Consider the following 13,231-nt stretch of genomic DNA (forward strand, 5'->3'; position numbering starts at 1 on the left):
AGTGAGGTCATGCTTTCTTTGTTACTCTTTTCTCTTTTTTTTCTGTGAAGAGTTTTAATGCACTAATATGAAATAAATGAATGTTAACAAATAGTGAACTTAGAAAATTGTCTAAGCGACATTACTTGTTCAGACTTGACTGTAACTAAATGTTGTGATCAATATTGTGCAATATACGTGCAGAAGATTCACAATTTCCTTTTATAATTTTTTTAGCCCAGAACTCACACATTATTGTTTTCATGTCTTCTTTCATCAGTCAGTGTATTTATTATCCCTACAATTGTCTAGCTGTCAGGTCTCCCAGAAACCCTCTAAAACCAACGATGCTGTAAAACCAGCACATATTGGAAGGCACTTTTTTTTTCCAGCAGGGAATATAAACATTCAGTTTCAGAGGGAGGGCATTTAAACGGAGATAGATGCAAACTCTGCCCACATCGACGGCGGCCGTTTATGGAGGGTGCTGAACAAAAGGACTTCAAAGAGAACACTTTTACAATGAAGAACCGATTTAGGGCTCTCAGTGTTATTCTGCCCGATAACACAGAACTGAGTATGACTGTCGGGGTGAGTGAAATGTATTTGTCATAATATGTCTGAATATCTGATATGGAGTTCCAGTTAAAGAGTTGCAGCTTTTTTTGTGGTCGTTATAAAAGTTTAAGACTTTAGAAAAGGAAACGCTAACAAACTATGCCTTTTCCCTCAATAAATTACTAATTTGCTGCTTAATAGTAAAGTACATTAGGTTTAGGCATTAAACATTAATATGGCTAATATTCTAGTAATATGCTTGGTATTAGGCAACTGGTTAAGAGGCCCTAAAATAAGGTGTTACCTGAAGATATCTGATGTCATACAATCTTTTTCGTATGTTTTGTCTGCGTGATGAACATTTATATAGATTTTACACTTGCCACAGCACTGTTTTGATCTGACTTTCAGGTTCATTTATTATTTTTCATCTCACCGTGTGAAGTATCTGTATTACAGTTTGAAGACCGAGGTCAAGACGTGTTAAAACAGCTGTGCGAGTTTCTCGACTCTTCAAGGCTTCCCCTCTTTGGTCTGAGTGTGGTAAAGGGTCTGTGGTTTTACTTTGTATAATTGCTGACTGAGCTCTTTAAGTTGGAATGGCGCTAAAGGCTGAGCTTTGCAAAAAAACAAGAACGAAGGGAGTTTTGTTTGTCTAAACTAAGGTTGCGCTTTCAACTACTCCATTTCATTTAGACGATCAACCCCTGTTCTTGGATCTGGAGCAAAAATTGTCATTGTACCTTCCGAAGTCCTGGAGAAAGAATACATCAAAGGTAAAGGCAAGCTCCGATAAAGCTGGAAACACAGCCAGTATAGTCGTGTGGGTTTTCCATATCATGGATAAAATAAACTTCAGATGAACAGCAACATGACATTTTGCACCATGTTATTATTTAACAAAAACTGAAAAATTAAAAAGCAATGTTTGACCGTAAGGATATATGGGATTTTAAGCCTTCAGGGGTGTCTAAACACAATGCCTAGCATTTCCAAACACGAGAGACATTCAAAACCAATCCTCCCAGGAGTAGCAGACAACCCAAGAACTTTACTTTACAGACGTCAGTTATGTTAAATGGCAATGATAACGACAGGACGGTTAGAAAAATATGGGACAGGTATGGCATGTTTGAAAGGCATGCCTAAAATAAGCCTCTTCTATCTAAAAAAAAAACTATTGTTCATTTGCATCTGAACAAACCAATGTCTTTTGACAGACGGAGATGTTTGGCGAAAACCGAAACATCATATAAGCACATCACTTCATTTAAAAAAGTTACAAATGCATTTGGAGGGCTAATGATTTCCCTACAGACACATTGATATTTCAATTGTTTCGATTGAGGCGAACCGTGCATGTCACTTCTGAATGTTGCATTTTACCAGGCGGGATGAAACATTCACTCTTTAGCAAAAATCGCGGATCATAAAACAAAAGGTAGATATGCAGGCCCATATTTTTCATTAGCTCCTTTAATGCGTAATGGTTTTCAGAGGGGTTTTCTGGTTTGGTTCTTTGATTCACATCCATCTAACTGCTGTATGTTTAAGTGGAATGACACAAGATTTGAAGTCATCCGAATATTTTGATTATCCATCTGTTTCCTTCCATAGGAGAGAGTGACGCTCTCCCTGAAAGTGCAGTATTTTATAAAAAACGTCGAAGTAATTTTGTAAGTATATTTGTTTTTTGTTTGTTTTTTTTTCTTTTCTGTTTTGTGTTTTTGGAAAATTTTAAAATGTTACCTTTCAGAAAGTGTTCATCTTGAAATATTATCAACAATGTGAAAGTTTTTCTTAATGTTTGCCTTACATTTCAGCAGAAAAACTGTATCATGAGCTATTTTTTAGATTATGCTAAATTCTTTTTACTTGCTAAAAAGTATTAACGCCATCACAGAAAGTATGTTCTAGATTGTTCCCAACACCATACCATAGAAATGTGCATATCAAATATGACAGAGTTGTGTTTTTCATGTAATGTATGTTATAAATACATACATAAATGTGTATAAAGTACTAGAATCACTTTTCAATACGTTTTTAGTTAACGTTAATGGTTAAAATTAATATCAGGTAATATATCATGAACAAAGATAAATAAATAATGAACAGTAGTTAATTTCTTGTATAGCATTGTTAGTTCATGATAACACACGTATACGAATATCCACGAACTGAACATTATGAAAAAGCATTACTGAAATTAAATGCAGGAAATGGGCTGCCTGGGAAAAAGGTGAGTTATATAGTTTAAGAGCCATTGTTATACTATACACTTTGTTTTTAAAGAGACAGTGAAGCCCGTAAGCTGTATTATGCTGAGCTGAAGGGGAAGGTTTTGAGATCTGAGTGCTTCGAGCAAGAAGGACTGTACTTCCAGCTGGCCGCCTACGGCCTGCAAGCCGATCTCGGAGATTACAAAGAACATAACTTTGCATACTTCAGCGCGCAGGGATTTTTTCCTTTTTGGGTAAGGCACTTTTTACATTAGCTGGTTTTCCCCTTTAGACAGTACAGCTATCAGAAAAATACCTGTTCACCTGTCATTACTGCTCATAAACCGACGGTGTTTTGATTGCGCTATTGTACAGATAGTTCAGAAGCACGGGAATGATTATATTCTGAAGCACACCCCAGCCCTGCACAGAGAGCTTAAGGGAATGTCGTCCAGTGAGGCTGCCTTGCTTTTCATTCAGGAATCGTTTACTTTGAGTGATGTGCCTCTCACCATCTACAGATTGACCAAAGTTAGTGTTTTTGTTGTTGTTTTGCTCAAATTATTTGCATTTAAGTGTAGTAATCAAGGCCAGTCAAGTCCAGATTCGCCAATATGGGGTATGAAAGGTTTTGGGAGTCCCCAACAACAGGTTGACATGCATGCAAGGTCAAAAAAACACTTTCATTTTCTTATAATGTCCTTGTGTTTTTACCTTATGTACTCATCGATTCATTTTTAAAAATTTTTTGCAAACTCTAATAACACTTTATTTCCATTTCTGCCCTCCTCTCCTCTATTTTTTCATGCCGTCTCAGGAAAAGAATAAACGACAGGGTTGCGTCCTCATTGGGGTGGCATCCACAGGACTGCAGATCTCTGAGGTAACTCCAAAGTCATGGACAAATAAATCCGAGCTTATCACTATGATCTGCACCGAACAAACTAGTGTTATTTAACCTGGGGGGAAAAAAAATTATGTTGGTTCAATCTAGCTATGTCACCCTTACGGTTACATACAGCGGGTAAAATAAGTATTGAAAGTGTCACCATGGTGTCTCATTTCTACTTTCCAGGTACTGAATGGACAACAGCAGTCTGTGTGTGATTTGCCATGGCCCTCCATTCATTCCATTACTTTTCAGGTTCTGTTGATTCTGCTATTTACGAAATCACTTATGACTTAGCGTAAGCTGTTTGCGTCCAGCGGATATTCTCCAAAAATTGAACACAGAGGAGACAAATTATTAAATAAATGCTTATTTTCTTTGCATACAAAAAGTGTTCTTGTTTCTATATGAAAAATAGTCACAAGCCTCCCGGTTTTTATCCACATGATCTTAAATTCTGTTCAGAGGTCTAAGCTTTTTGAGTTTGGAACGACATGGAGGTAAATGATGAAAAAAGATGTCATTTTGGGGTCGAGTAACCATTTAAGAACATCTTTTTAGGAAACTACTTGTTGGAAAAACCGGAAAAACCGTATGTTTTGCAATTTCAGTTATGGTCTTGGTTTCTCTACAGGGCAGAAAGTTTGAAATTCGTGCCGATGGGTTGCACGAGAAAAAGCTGGTGCTCTATAGTCTGTCTGTCCTTCACGCCAAAAACCTGCTGAAGCACATAAGCAGCAGTCACCAACTGCATCTCAGCATGAAGCCCTTGGTCACGAGGCTCAGGGGAAAAAAAGGTCAGATAAATTCTGCAGACGGTGGTGCCGAGCAAAGAGAACATGTTCAATTCAAAGTAACAGTAAAGACATTTATAATGTTCAAATATTTCTGAAGGAAATGTGACAGTAAAAGCTGCCAACTATTTATTACAGGAATAAATAACGTTTTTAAAGTACACTAAAATAGAAATGTTATTTAAATGCTAATAATATTTCACAATGTTTTACCTGTATGTTTGATTAAGTAAATCACGAGGGACTTAAAAAGAATCTATTTTGAACTTTTAAGCTTCTAACTTTTAATTGGTAGTGTATACATTAAATATTAAACACCATGTATTAATTTGTGATAATGGCAGGCTAATTTAGCTTTATTCTATTTATTATGCATTCTGCCCATTGGAAAGAAGTAATTTTATGCAAAACAAGACCTAATAAGAGCTGAAAAATGTATGAAAAGAAGCTTATATTTTAACATTTACATTAAAAAAAGATTATTATATGGCTCTGTGAAATACTAGATTATGATTATGAGTGACCATATTCCAAGGTATGTTCACTGATCTATTCTGAATGTTGGAATTAACATTTAATAATAAAAATGTGTGTGTGTGTTAGTAATGAAAATGCACAATCATACTGTCAGGCGGTAACTGTTCTAATTTCTTACTTTATTTAAATATTTTACATACCTAGACATGATCTGTTTTAATACAGGGAGACACAGAGAGATGTACATCACAGATGGAGCTGATCTGAACACATACGACAGTGACGATGAGCTTCCGCCGATGAAGCTCCTCTTAGACAGGGTCCAAAAGCAAACCACCGGCTCCTCTGAATGTAGAAACGTCACAGGTAAGTGTGGAGCTTTACCAGCGCTAAATCAAAATCTTACCTACGGCATTTGTCCAAAACAGAATGTACTCCTAAAAAAGCTTGTTAATAGACAGTTTGTGAATGATAGTTAAGTGGTGGTGTAAATGGTCCGAATATGCATACTTTTATTTTTCTAAATTTCTTTCCTTTCTTTAACTGGATTTTCAATTGCATTGTTTTGGATTCATTGACGTTCTTTATGTCTGCTGTAAAGAACATGTTTGTCATTGGAGAAAATACTGTGTAATATGTGTAAGATCTTTCCTACATTTGCTTAATTTTTGCAACGTCATCGCTGCTGTGCCTCTCTGTTGACACATTTCTCTCGCATACAAAAATGTTGGCTGGAATTTCCCGTTGTTTTTTTTAAACTAGTAAATGGTCTGTTCTGACTCCTTTTCTTAGTCAGACATAGGTGTTAAATGTTAATTATCATCTGAAAACATCACCTTTTAAATAAGGCACTGATGTTTTTCACTTCGGGATATCTCATAGATTTAGAGTAACAGTTATTCAATCATTCATTGTTCTTAATTTGTTTATTATGTGCAGGTAGTGATGCTTCAAATGGCTTTTGCTGTTTGGAGATGAGTGTTGATGAGCCCGAAGAAATGTCTGTAGATGATCCTGAAGATGTCCTGCGTTTAATTGAGCTGGTGGAGGGTGTATCTGTGGATGGTCCTTTATTTTTGCCAATTTCTCATTGAAAATATGACAATAAGAAAGTTTGGGGTCAGCAAGACATGCATAAAATACACACAGGTGAAAAACAAACGTGCACTTACATATTGTATGCACAAGAACATCTAAGTGCACTCAAATGTGCTATATGTGCATATCATAAATATGAACTAAAATGTGCTTTTACTATCTCTATATATGTAAACTATCATCTCTATATCAATCATTTTTATTTATATAATGCTTTTAACAACACAGGTTGCATCAAAGCACTGTACAGTATAATGTAGAAGAGTACAAGGGATGTATAATGGCGACAGTGACCAATTTCTTATTAAATGCAGAGACGGTCTCTGTAGGCAATTCGACGTTAAATCACTAGAAGTTAAGTGTCCCCAACCAAGCAAGCCAGAGGCGACAGCGGCAAGGAAACAAAACCCCATGCATACAGAATGGAGAAAAAAAAAACCTTGGGAGAAACCAGATTCAGTTGGGGTCAGTTCTCCTCTGACTGGACGCCCAGCACTTAACTTCCAGTTCAATTTTAAACGCAACTGTGTCAGATAGTGTAAATAACTTAGTGTGTGTGTGTGTGTGTGTGCATCAGGATCTGGTGATCTGTCGACGGGCGCATCTAGGTTTTCTGGTCTCTGATGAACATAATCTCTGTTTGCTGATCCACCATCTAGTCTGGATACAAACTGTGAAAACAGATTGAGAAAGAGACAGGACTAATATTAGCGTAGATGCCATTCTTTTTACGATGCCACAAGTACATCGTATTTTAGGAGTAGTGTTCCCGGTTCCAGCAAATCTAAGTAATGCAGCCTAAAAATCCTTTAACGGATTTGAATAATAAAATGTTAAGAAAGTTACGTTAAAAAGATGTGTCTTTAATCTAGATTTAAACTGACAGAGTGTGTCTGCTTCCTGAACAGAGTTAGGGAGATTGTTCCAGAGTTTAGGTGCTAGATAGGAAAAGGATCTGCCGCCCGCAGTTGATTTTGATTTTCTAGGTATTATCAAATGGCCAGCGTTTTGAGAATGCAGCGGACGTGCAGGACTATAATGTGATAAGAGCTCGCTCAAGTATTGAGGAGCTAAACCATTCAGGGCTTTATAGGTAATTAATACGATTTTAAAATCTATCCGATGTTTGATAGGGAGTCAGTGCAGTGTTGACAGAACCGGGCTAATATGATCATACTTCCTAGTTCTAGTAAGGACTCTGGCTGCTGCGTTTTGGACTAGCTGAAGTTTGTTTATTAAGCGTGCAGAACAACCACCCAATAAAGCATTACAATAATCTAACCTCGAGGTCATAAACGCATGAATTAATATTTCTGCATTAGAGGTTGAAAGCATAGGTCGTAATTTAGATATATTTTTAAGATGGAAAAACGCAGTTTTACAGATGCTAGAAACATGATTTTCGAAGGAAGGATTGCTGTCAAACAGCACACCTAGGTTCCTAACTGATGATGAAGAATTAACAGAGCAGCCATCAAGTGATAGGCTGTGTTCTAGATTATTATATGTGGGGTTTTTAGCTCCAATTATTAGCACCTCTGTTTTTTCAGAATTTAGCATTAGGAAGTTACTCATCATCCAGCTTTTTATATCGACTATGCATTCTGTTAGATTCTCACTTTGGTGTGTATCACCAGGCTGCGCTGAAATATAGAGCTGAGTATCATCAGCATAGCAGTGACTCTAATGAGAGCAGTCTCAGTACTATGGTACGGTCTAAAACCTGATTGGAAATCCTCACAGACACCATTTTTTTCTAAAAAGGAATACAGTTGTGAGGATACTACCTTTTCTAGTATCTTTGACAGAAAAGGGAGATTAGAGATTGGTCTGTAATTTACTAAGTCTTTGGGATCAAGATGTGGTTTCTTAATAAGAGGCTTAACTACAGCCAGTTTGAAGGTTTTGGGAACATATCCTAATGACAATGATGAATTAATAATGTTCAAAATAGGATCTATGACTTCTGAAAGCAAATCTTTTAATAGTTTAGATGGAATAGGGTCTAACATACATGTTGCTGGTTTAGATCATTTAACAAGTTTGTACAAGTCTTCTTCTCCTATAATAGAGAAAGAGTGTAATTTTTCCTCAGGGGAACTAAAGCTCACTATCTGATGTGAAACTGTAGTTGACTGCTGCATAGTTACAATATATGTACACTATCACTCTATATATGCATACTATCTCTATATATGTATTTCGTTAACACTTGTAGTACACTTGAACCCATCTTTCATACTTCAAGTTCTAACTTTATACTTTTTTTAAATACAGTGAAATATGGTAAAAGCACATTTCAGTTCATTTTCATAGGGTCCCAAAATAGCACATGGCATTGTCTTCTTGGAATATTCCTGTGCCATCAGAGAAGAAAACAAATCTATTGGGGGAATAACTTGGCCATTATGTTTTGAAAGGTGAAACGAATCAAATCGTTAATTTCCAACTGCAGTCCACCATGCTAAAAAAATCCCCTGCTTGAACCATCTCCGTCTCTTTACAGTAGGTATGAAACTGGAGGCGAAAAACAAGCCATGGAGGGCAGACTGCTTTGGAATGCGCATGCTTCGAAATGAACTAGGACTATGAAGCCTTTTAAAATGCATCTGCACATTATGTCCCTAAATATGCCACATGGAAAATTGTTTGCAAAGCACACTGAAGCGTGTGAGCTGTGGAACAAGCTATGGAAGTATTGCAAAATAATACTGGTAAAACCAAGTAAATAGATCACGATGAGATGGAAATGATGTTGTGTTGACTCAGGCTGGTTAATATGAGTCATATGTAGTATGCCCCATTCAGGAAAGAAGGCGTGGCTAGGCATTGACAAGGTAGGCTGTCTTTAAGTGGTCTTTTTCACATCATGCATTCTTTTGTACTGGTGAGTTTGCCTATCTTTCTTTGCATGCTGTATTCATCAGTTATTTTTTTTAACACCCAAAGGGCTTGTCATGTATGTTAATGTAGGTTTTTTAAGTTAGTTTTTTTTTAATGTAAATTGTAATATAGTACTGTTGTTCATTTTAAGATGAAAGCTATGATTAAATCTTCATATGAATATATATATATACGGAAATGATTCTTTGCACATGTAAGAGTCGGTTGATGTCGAGCCAGTGATGTAACAGATAATAGATAATTAAATAGTGATCCGTGCCAGTAATTTTAAAAGACCTTTAGTTTAAGTTTGACTTGCAGAAAAACACGCGTTGTCTGGTCGAATCTTGGAGCAGAGCCTTTTAAGTACGATTTTAGATTTCATATTTTGTTTCCGGGTATGAATATTGGCGCTTAAATGTATAAAAAGGTATCACTTTCTTTTTTCTGGTAATGCTGTGGTTACAGCAGATGTGGAAATAGTCTTCACACTCAAGTCGGTAGCGAAACTTTGCAGTTGGATGTAGAACAATATCAATCAAACCCACTGTTCATGAAAATGCTGCACCTTGAGAAGGATTAAATCTTACACTTTTTGTCATTGCTTGCAAATGTTCTTCCATGAAAGAGAGGGGAGGAGCGGGCAGCAGCTCATTATCATTTAAGACATTGCACCGAAACAAGACAGAGCTGTGAAGACTCTAAAGAATCATACCGACTTGTCCCCTTTAAAAGACTCCGCAAAATCAGACTGAGATCAGTCAAGTTAATTGCAGATTTAAAACCACCAAGAAGCAGTTTAATGGACATAGACGGTAATAGATATGATACCGTTTTTGAAATAAAATCTTTTCATAGCTATGAAACACCGACATTCAACAGTGCATGGGATCTTAAAAAATTAAAGCTTACATAAAGCCAAATAAATAAAACAGTTAAGAAATAAGAATGTGTTTTATTTTGCGTCTAAAATCCTGAAACATCGTTGTCTCAAATTTTAGAGCAGTCGGTGCATTTAGGGAAAGAATTCAATTGCGTGTGTGTGTATATAAAATGACTATTTACTCACCAATTGCACAACGGAAGCTAAAATTTTGATTGACCTCTTCTCGCAGACAGTCCTAAAAAGTTCCTTTTCCTGCTACGTGATGTTGATCGTTTCATTACCTTTAGAATGTAATCCATGTTGATTAAATCAGTAATTTGAGTTGACTCGAACACAATTCTGAATTCGGAATCATTGAAACATCGTGAGCATGATAGAAAAAAATTAATAAATCAGTGTGTTAGTGTAACTGTGGTGCATCTCTCTCTCCTTTATGTGTTCATGATGTTAATTAACGTTTTATTTTTTGGTAATTCAAGTGACTCGCAAGGTCTCTCTCCATTTCTGTGTTCTTTGAACTCAAACTTGCATATAATTCACAGTACTTTACAATTTTATATATATATATATATATATATATATATATATATATATATATATATATATATATATATATATATATATGTATATTTATGTGTATGTTTTAATGTTGAATGTTTATGCAAAAGCATGATGTTTGTAAAACAAGTGACTTATGCTCTCAAAGGTTGTATTTGTTCAAAAATACAGTGAAAACAGTATTATTGTGGAATATTATTACAATTTTAAATAACAGCTTTCTAATTGATGAATTATTTATTAAATGTATTATCTTAATTGATTTTCCTGTGTTTTTCATCACAATTACTCCAGGTTTCAGTGCCAAATGATCTTACAGAAATCATTGTAATGTGCTATTTAAAGTCTCAGAGTAATATATATATATATATATATATATATATATATATATATATATATATATATATATATATATATATATATATATATACACACACACCAAATGTTTTGTAATATTATAAATGTCATTGTGTTCACTTTTAAATAATTCAATGTATGGAGAATATTTTTGTGTGTGTGTATTTATTTAAAGTGTGTTGTATATGTTTACAGGTGCAGATTTTTTTATTGCACATTTGCGGTTTTGCACAACAAAATGGTAATTTCTTTAAATTACTTATTTTAAATTATGTATTTAAATTCCACGGATAACACATTAAGTTAATTAGCCATTTTGTTCAGTTTTATGTCTAAAATTTACTGGGATAGTCCCTCTTTTTAATAAGGTACTATTACGTACTTTTAGAGTACTAATGCACATAATCTACTGGTGGGGTAATGCACATAATCTACCCCAGTGTGTGTGTGTGTGTGTGTGTGTGTGTGTGTGTGTGTGTGTGTGTGTGTGTGTGTGTGTGTGTGTGTGTGTGCGTGCGTGCGTGCGTGTGTGTGTGTGTGTGTGTGTGCGCGCGCGCTACAGACAGTTAAAAATAAAGCACTGTGGATTTAGATGCATAAAAAAGCATAGTCAGTACTGGGTTTTACCGTTTACAGAGAAACATCAAAACCCGCAAAGGCTACCACACGTTATTTCATCTATCTAGTGATGCTTGCTAAAGCTTTTGCACCATCCGTGTAACAGGTATTAATATTTCCTTATATCATATGTCTATTGTGTGGTGTTTTTTCACCTGGAGAATCATAAAATTGGCTCCGTTCTAGAATACTCTAAAACCTTACAACAAGGTGTTAAACGTTTTTTTTCGGTAGCTCACATTTTCTTTGTATCTGACATGACTTTTTTGCTGTTAAACTGCATTAGCAACTCCCACATTCTGTTTTGCTTTTGTAGGAATGTGCAATAACTTCACCGTGGCATTTATAGAAACTGCAGAAAAAGTGTCTTGCTTTAAGGTGATGGATGGACAAGGTCCGGTTTGTTGGACTGGCTATCCATCCGGGTCCTGTCACGTAGAGTATAGAGATAACAAGACGTGCATCAAGTGGCTGGTAAACACCGAACTCCAGTGTGTGAAGGAATCTGACGAGATGCTTAATACAGGTAATAAGTGTAAAAATATGTGATTTTAAAACGTTTTGATGTGCTGATTGATATATCGGTATACCCGTTTCTCCTATAGAAGGAAAAAAGAAGTGCGCACGTGACCAAGAATGTGAGTCATTTTGAATTACTTTATTGTGTGTAGTAGGTATTTATAAAATATTTATTAATTGATTTGTTTTTCTTTTTTAAGCTATCAGATGCAATGGAGAGTACAAATCTGGTAAATTAATTTTTTTAAACTCGTTTTTTTTTTTTTTTTTTTTTTAACTATTGTTATATAAATACAAATTCGTGACTGCACCCTGAAGTCAAATGTTTTTATCTCAGACTCAGAGCCTGGAAATTCTGCATCAACCCTGTCACTGAGTAAGAACGCAAAACTAAACAGTTTGCTACATGTCCAGCATAAATCAATACCACATCTTTATGTATCTAAATTACTAATCTTTTAGTTTTTTTTCTATGCAGGCTATCTTCTAATCGCGGCTGTTATTACCGTTGTCCACTGGATGTCACTGTGTCACTACTAATAGACTGAAAAACAAGTTACCTCTTTTGTTTTTTTAAGCTGCATTTTTCGTATTCATGTTGTTTTATGTTTTTCGTGCAACGTTACATATACATTGAACATCTGTAATGTTCTCTATGTTCTATTGTGGAAAGAAATAAAAGCCTTTCTGCATCTAAAAACATTCCTGGATTCAGGTTATAAGTGAGGATGAGCAAAATAAAGTCAAATGTGGCCTTTTATTCCCACAGAAGATTTTATACAATGCAAAAAAAGGTATAAACGCCTGTTATAATGTAGTTCTTTTTTTAATGTGCACTCTTGTCATAAATTGATCTATTACTTTTCCTACATTATTGGTAAAATATCTGTTTAGGAGTCTTAGACTTTTCCAACGATATGCAGTTTTGTTGTGATTAGATTCAATATAATGAAGTAAATGTAGGCATCCCGAAGAGAGAACAGAGTTACAGTTAAGTTCAACTTAAGTTCAACGTATTCAGACCCTTATCTGGGACAGTTTAGCTCAGGAACGTTCTTGTTGCTGTCATAATTATTGACAAAATGTTAGTTTTTATGCAATATACTTTTTTTTTTTTTTTTTTTTGAGTTTTGTTTTTTGCTGTTATGGTGTATGCAGTGTAGAAAAGGTCATTTAAAGCAGTTTAACACAAAACTGCGACATGACTAAACATGAAACCGTGAAGGACTGAAGACTTCTGCAAGGCACTTAATAGTGCCCATGTGTCTATACTGCTGTACATGGAGAAGAACTCATTTTTTTCAAATATTGCAACTTAATATATATATATATATATATATATATATATATATATATATATATATATATATATATATATATATATATATATATT

The 13,231-nt window shown here is 35.2% G+C and overlaps 1 protein-coding gene across 3 annotated transcripts; it reads left to right on the top strand.

The window, feature by feature from the left end:
* Nucleotides 1–95: 95 nt before the first annotated feature.
* Nucleotides 96–10,362, top strand: LOC122355339 (FERM domain-containing protein 6). Of its 3 annotated transcripts, XR_006252211.1 has the most exons (12): nt 96–570; nt 997–1,087; nt 1,234–1,313; nt 2,155–2,213; nt 2,833–3,013; nt 3,135–3,290; nt 3,577–3,642; nt 3,835–3,903; nt 4,283–4,445; nt 5,145–5,285; nt 5,859–6,068; nt 8,524–10,362. XR_006252211.1 is itself a non-coding variant. In XM_043253510.1 (11 exons), the coding sequence occupies exons 1-11, from the start codon at nt 457–459 to the stop codon at nt 6,011–6,013; spliced, it is 1,275 nt and encodes a 424-aa protein (XP_043109445.1). In that variant the 5' UTR covers nt 96–456; the 3' UTR covers nt 6,014–6,305. The 3 variants fall into 3 exon arrangements, 2 of the variants coding, with proteins under 2 accessions (XP_043109445.1, XP_043109446.1); XM_043253510.1 differs by lacking the exon at nt 8,524–10,362 and having other exon boundaries at nt 5,859–6,305; XM_043253511.1 differs by lacking the exons at nt 3,835–3,903; nt 8,524–10,362 and having other exon boundaries at nt 5,859–6,305.
* Nucleotides 10,363–13,231: the final 2,869 nt, after the last annotated feature.

This window comes from Puntigrus tetrazona, chromosome 12 (assembly GCF_018831695.1).
Source record: "Puntigrus tetrazona isolate hp1 chromosome 12, ASM1883169v1, whole genome shotgun sequence".
Taxonomy (NCBI): Eukaryota; Metazoa; Chordata; class Actinopteri; order Cypriniformes; family Cyprinidae; genus Puntigrus; species Puntigrus tetrazona.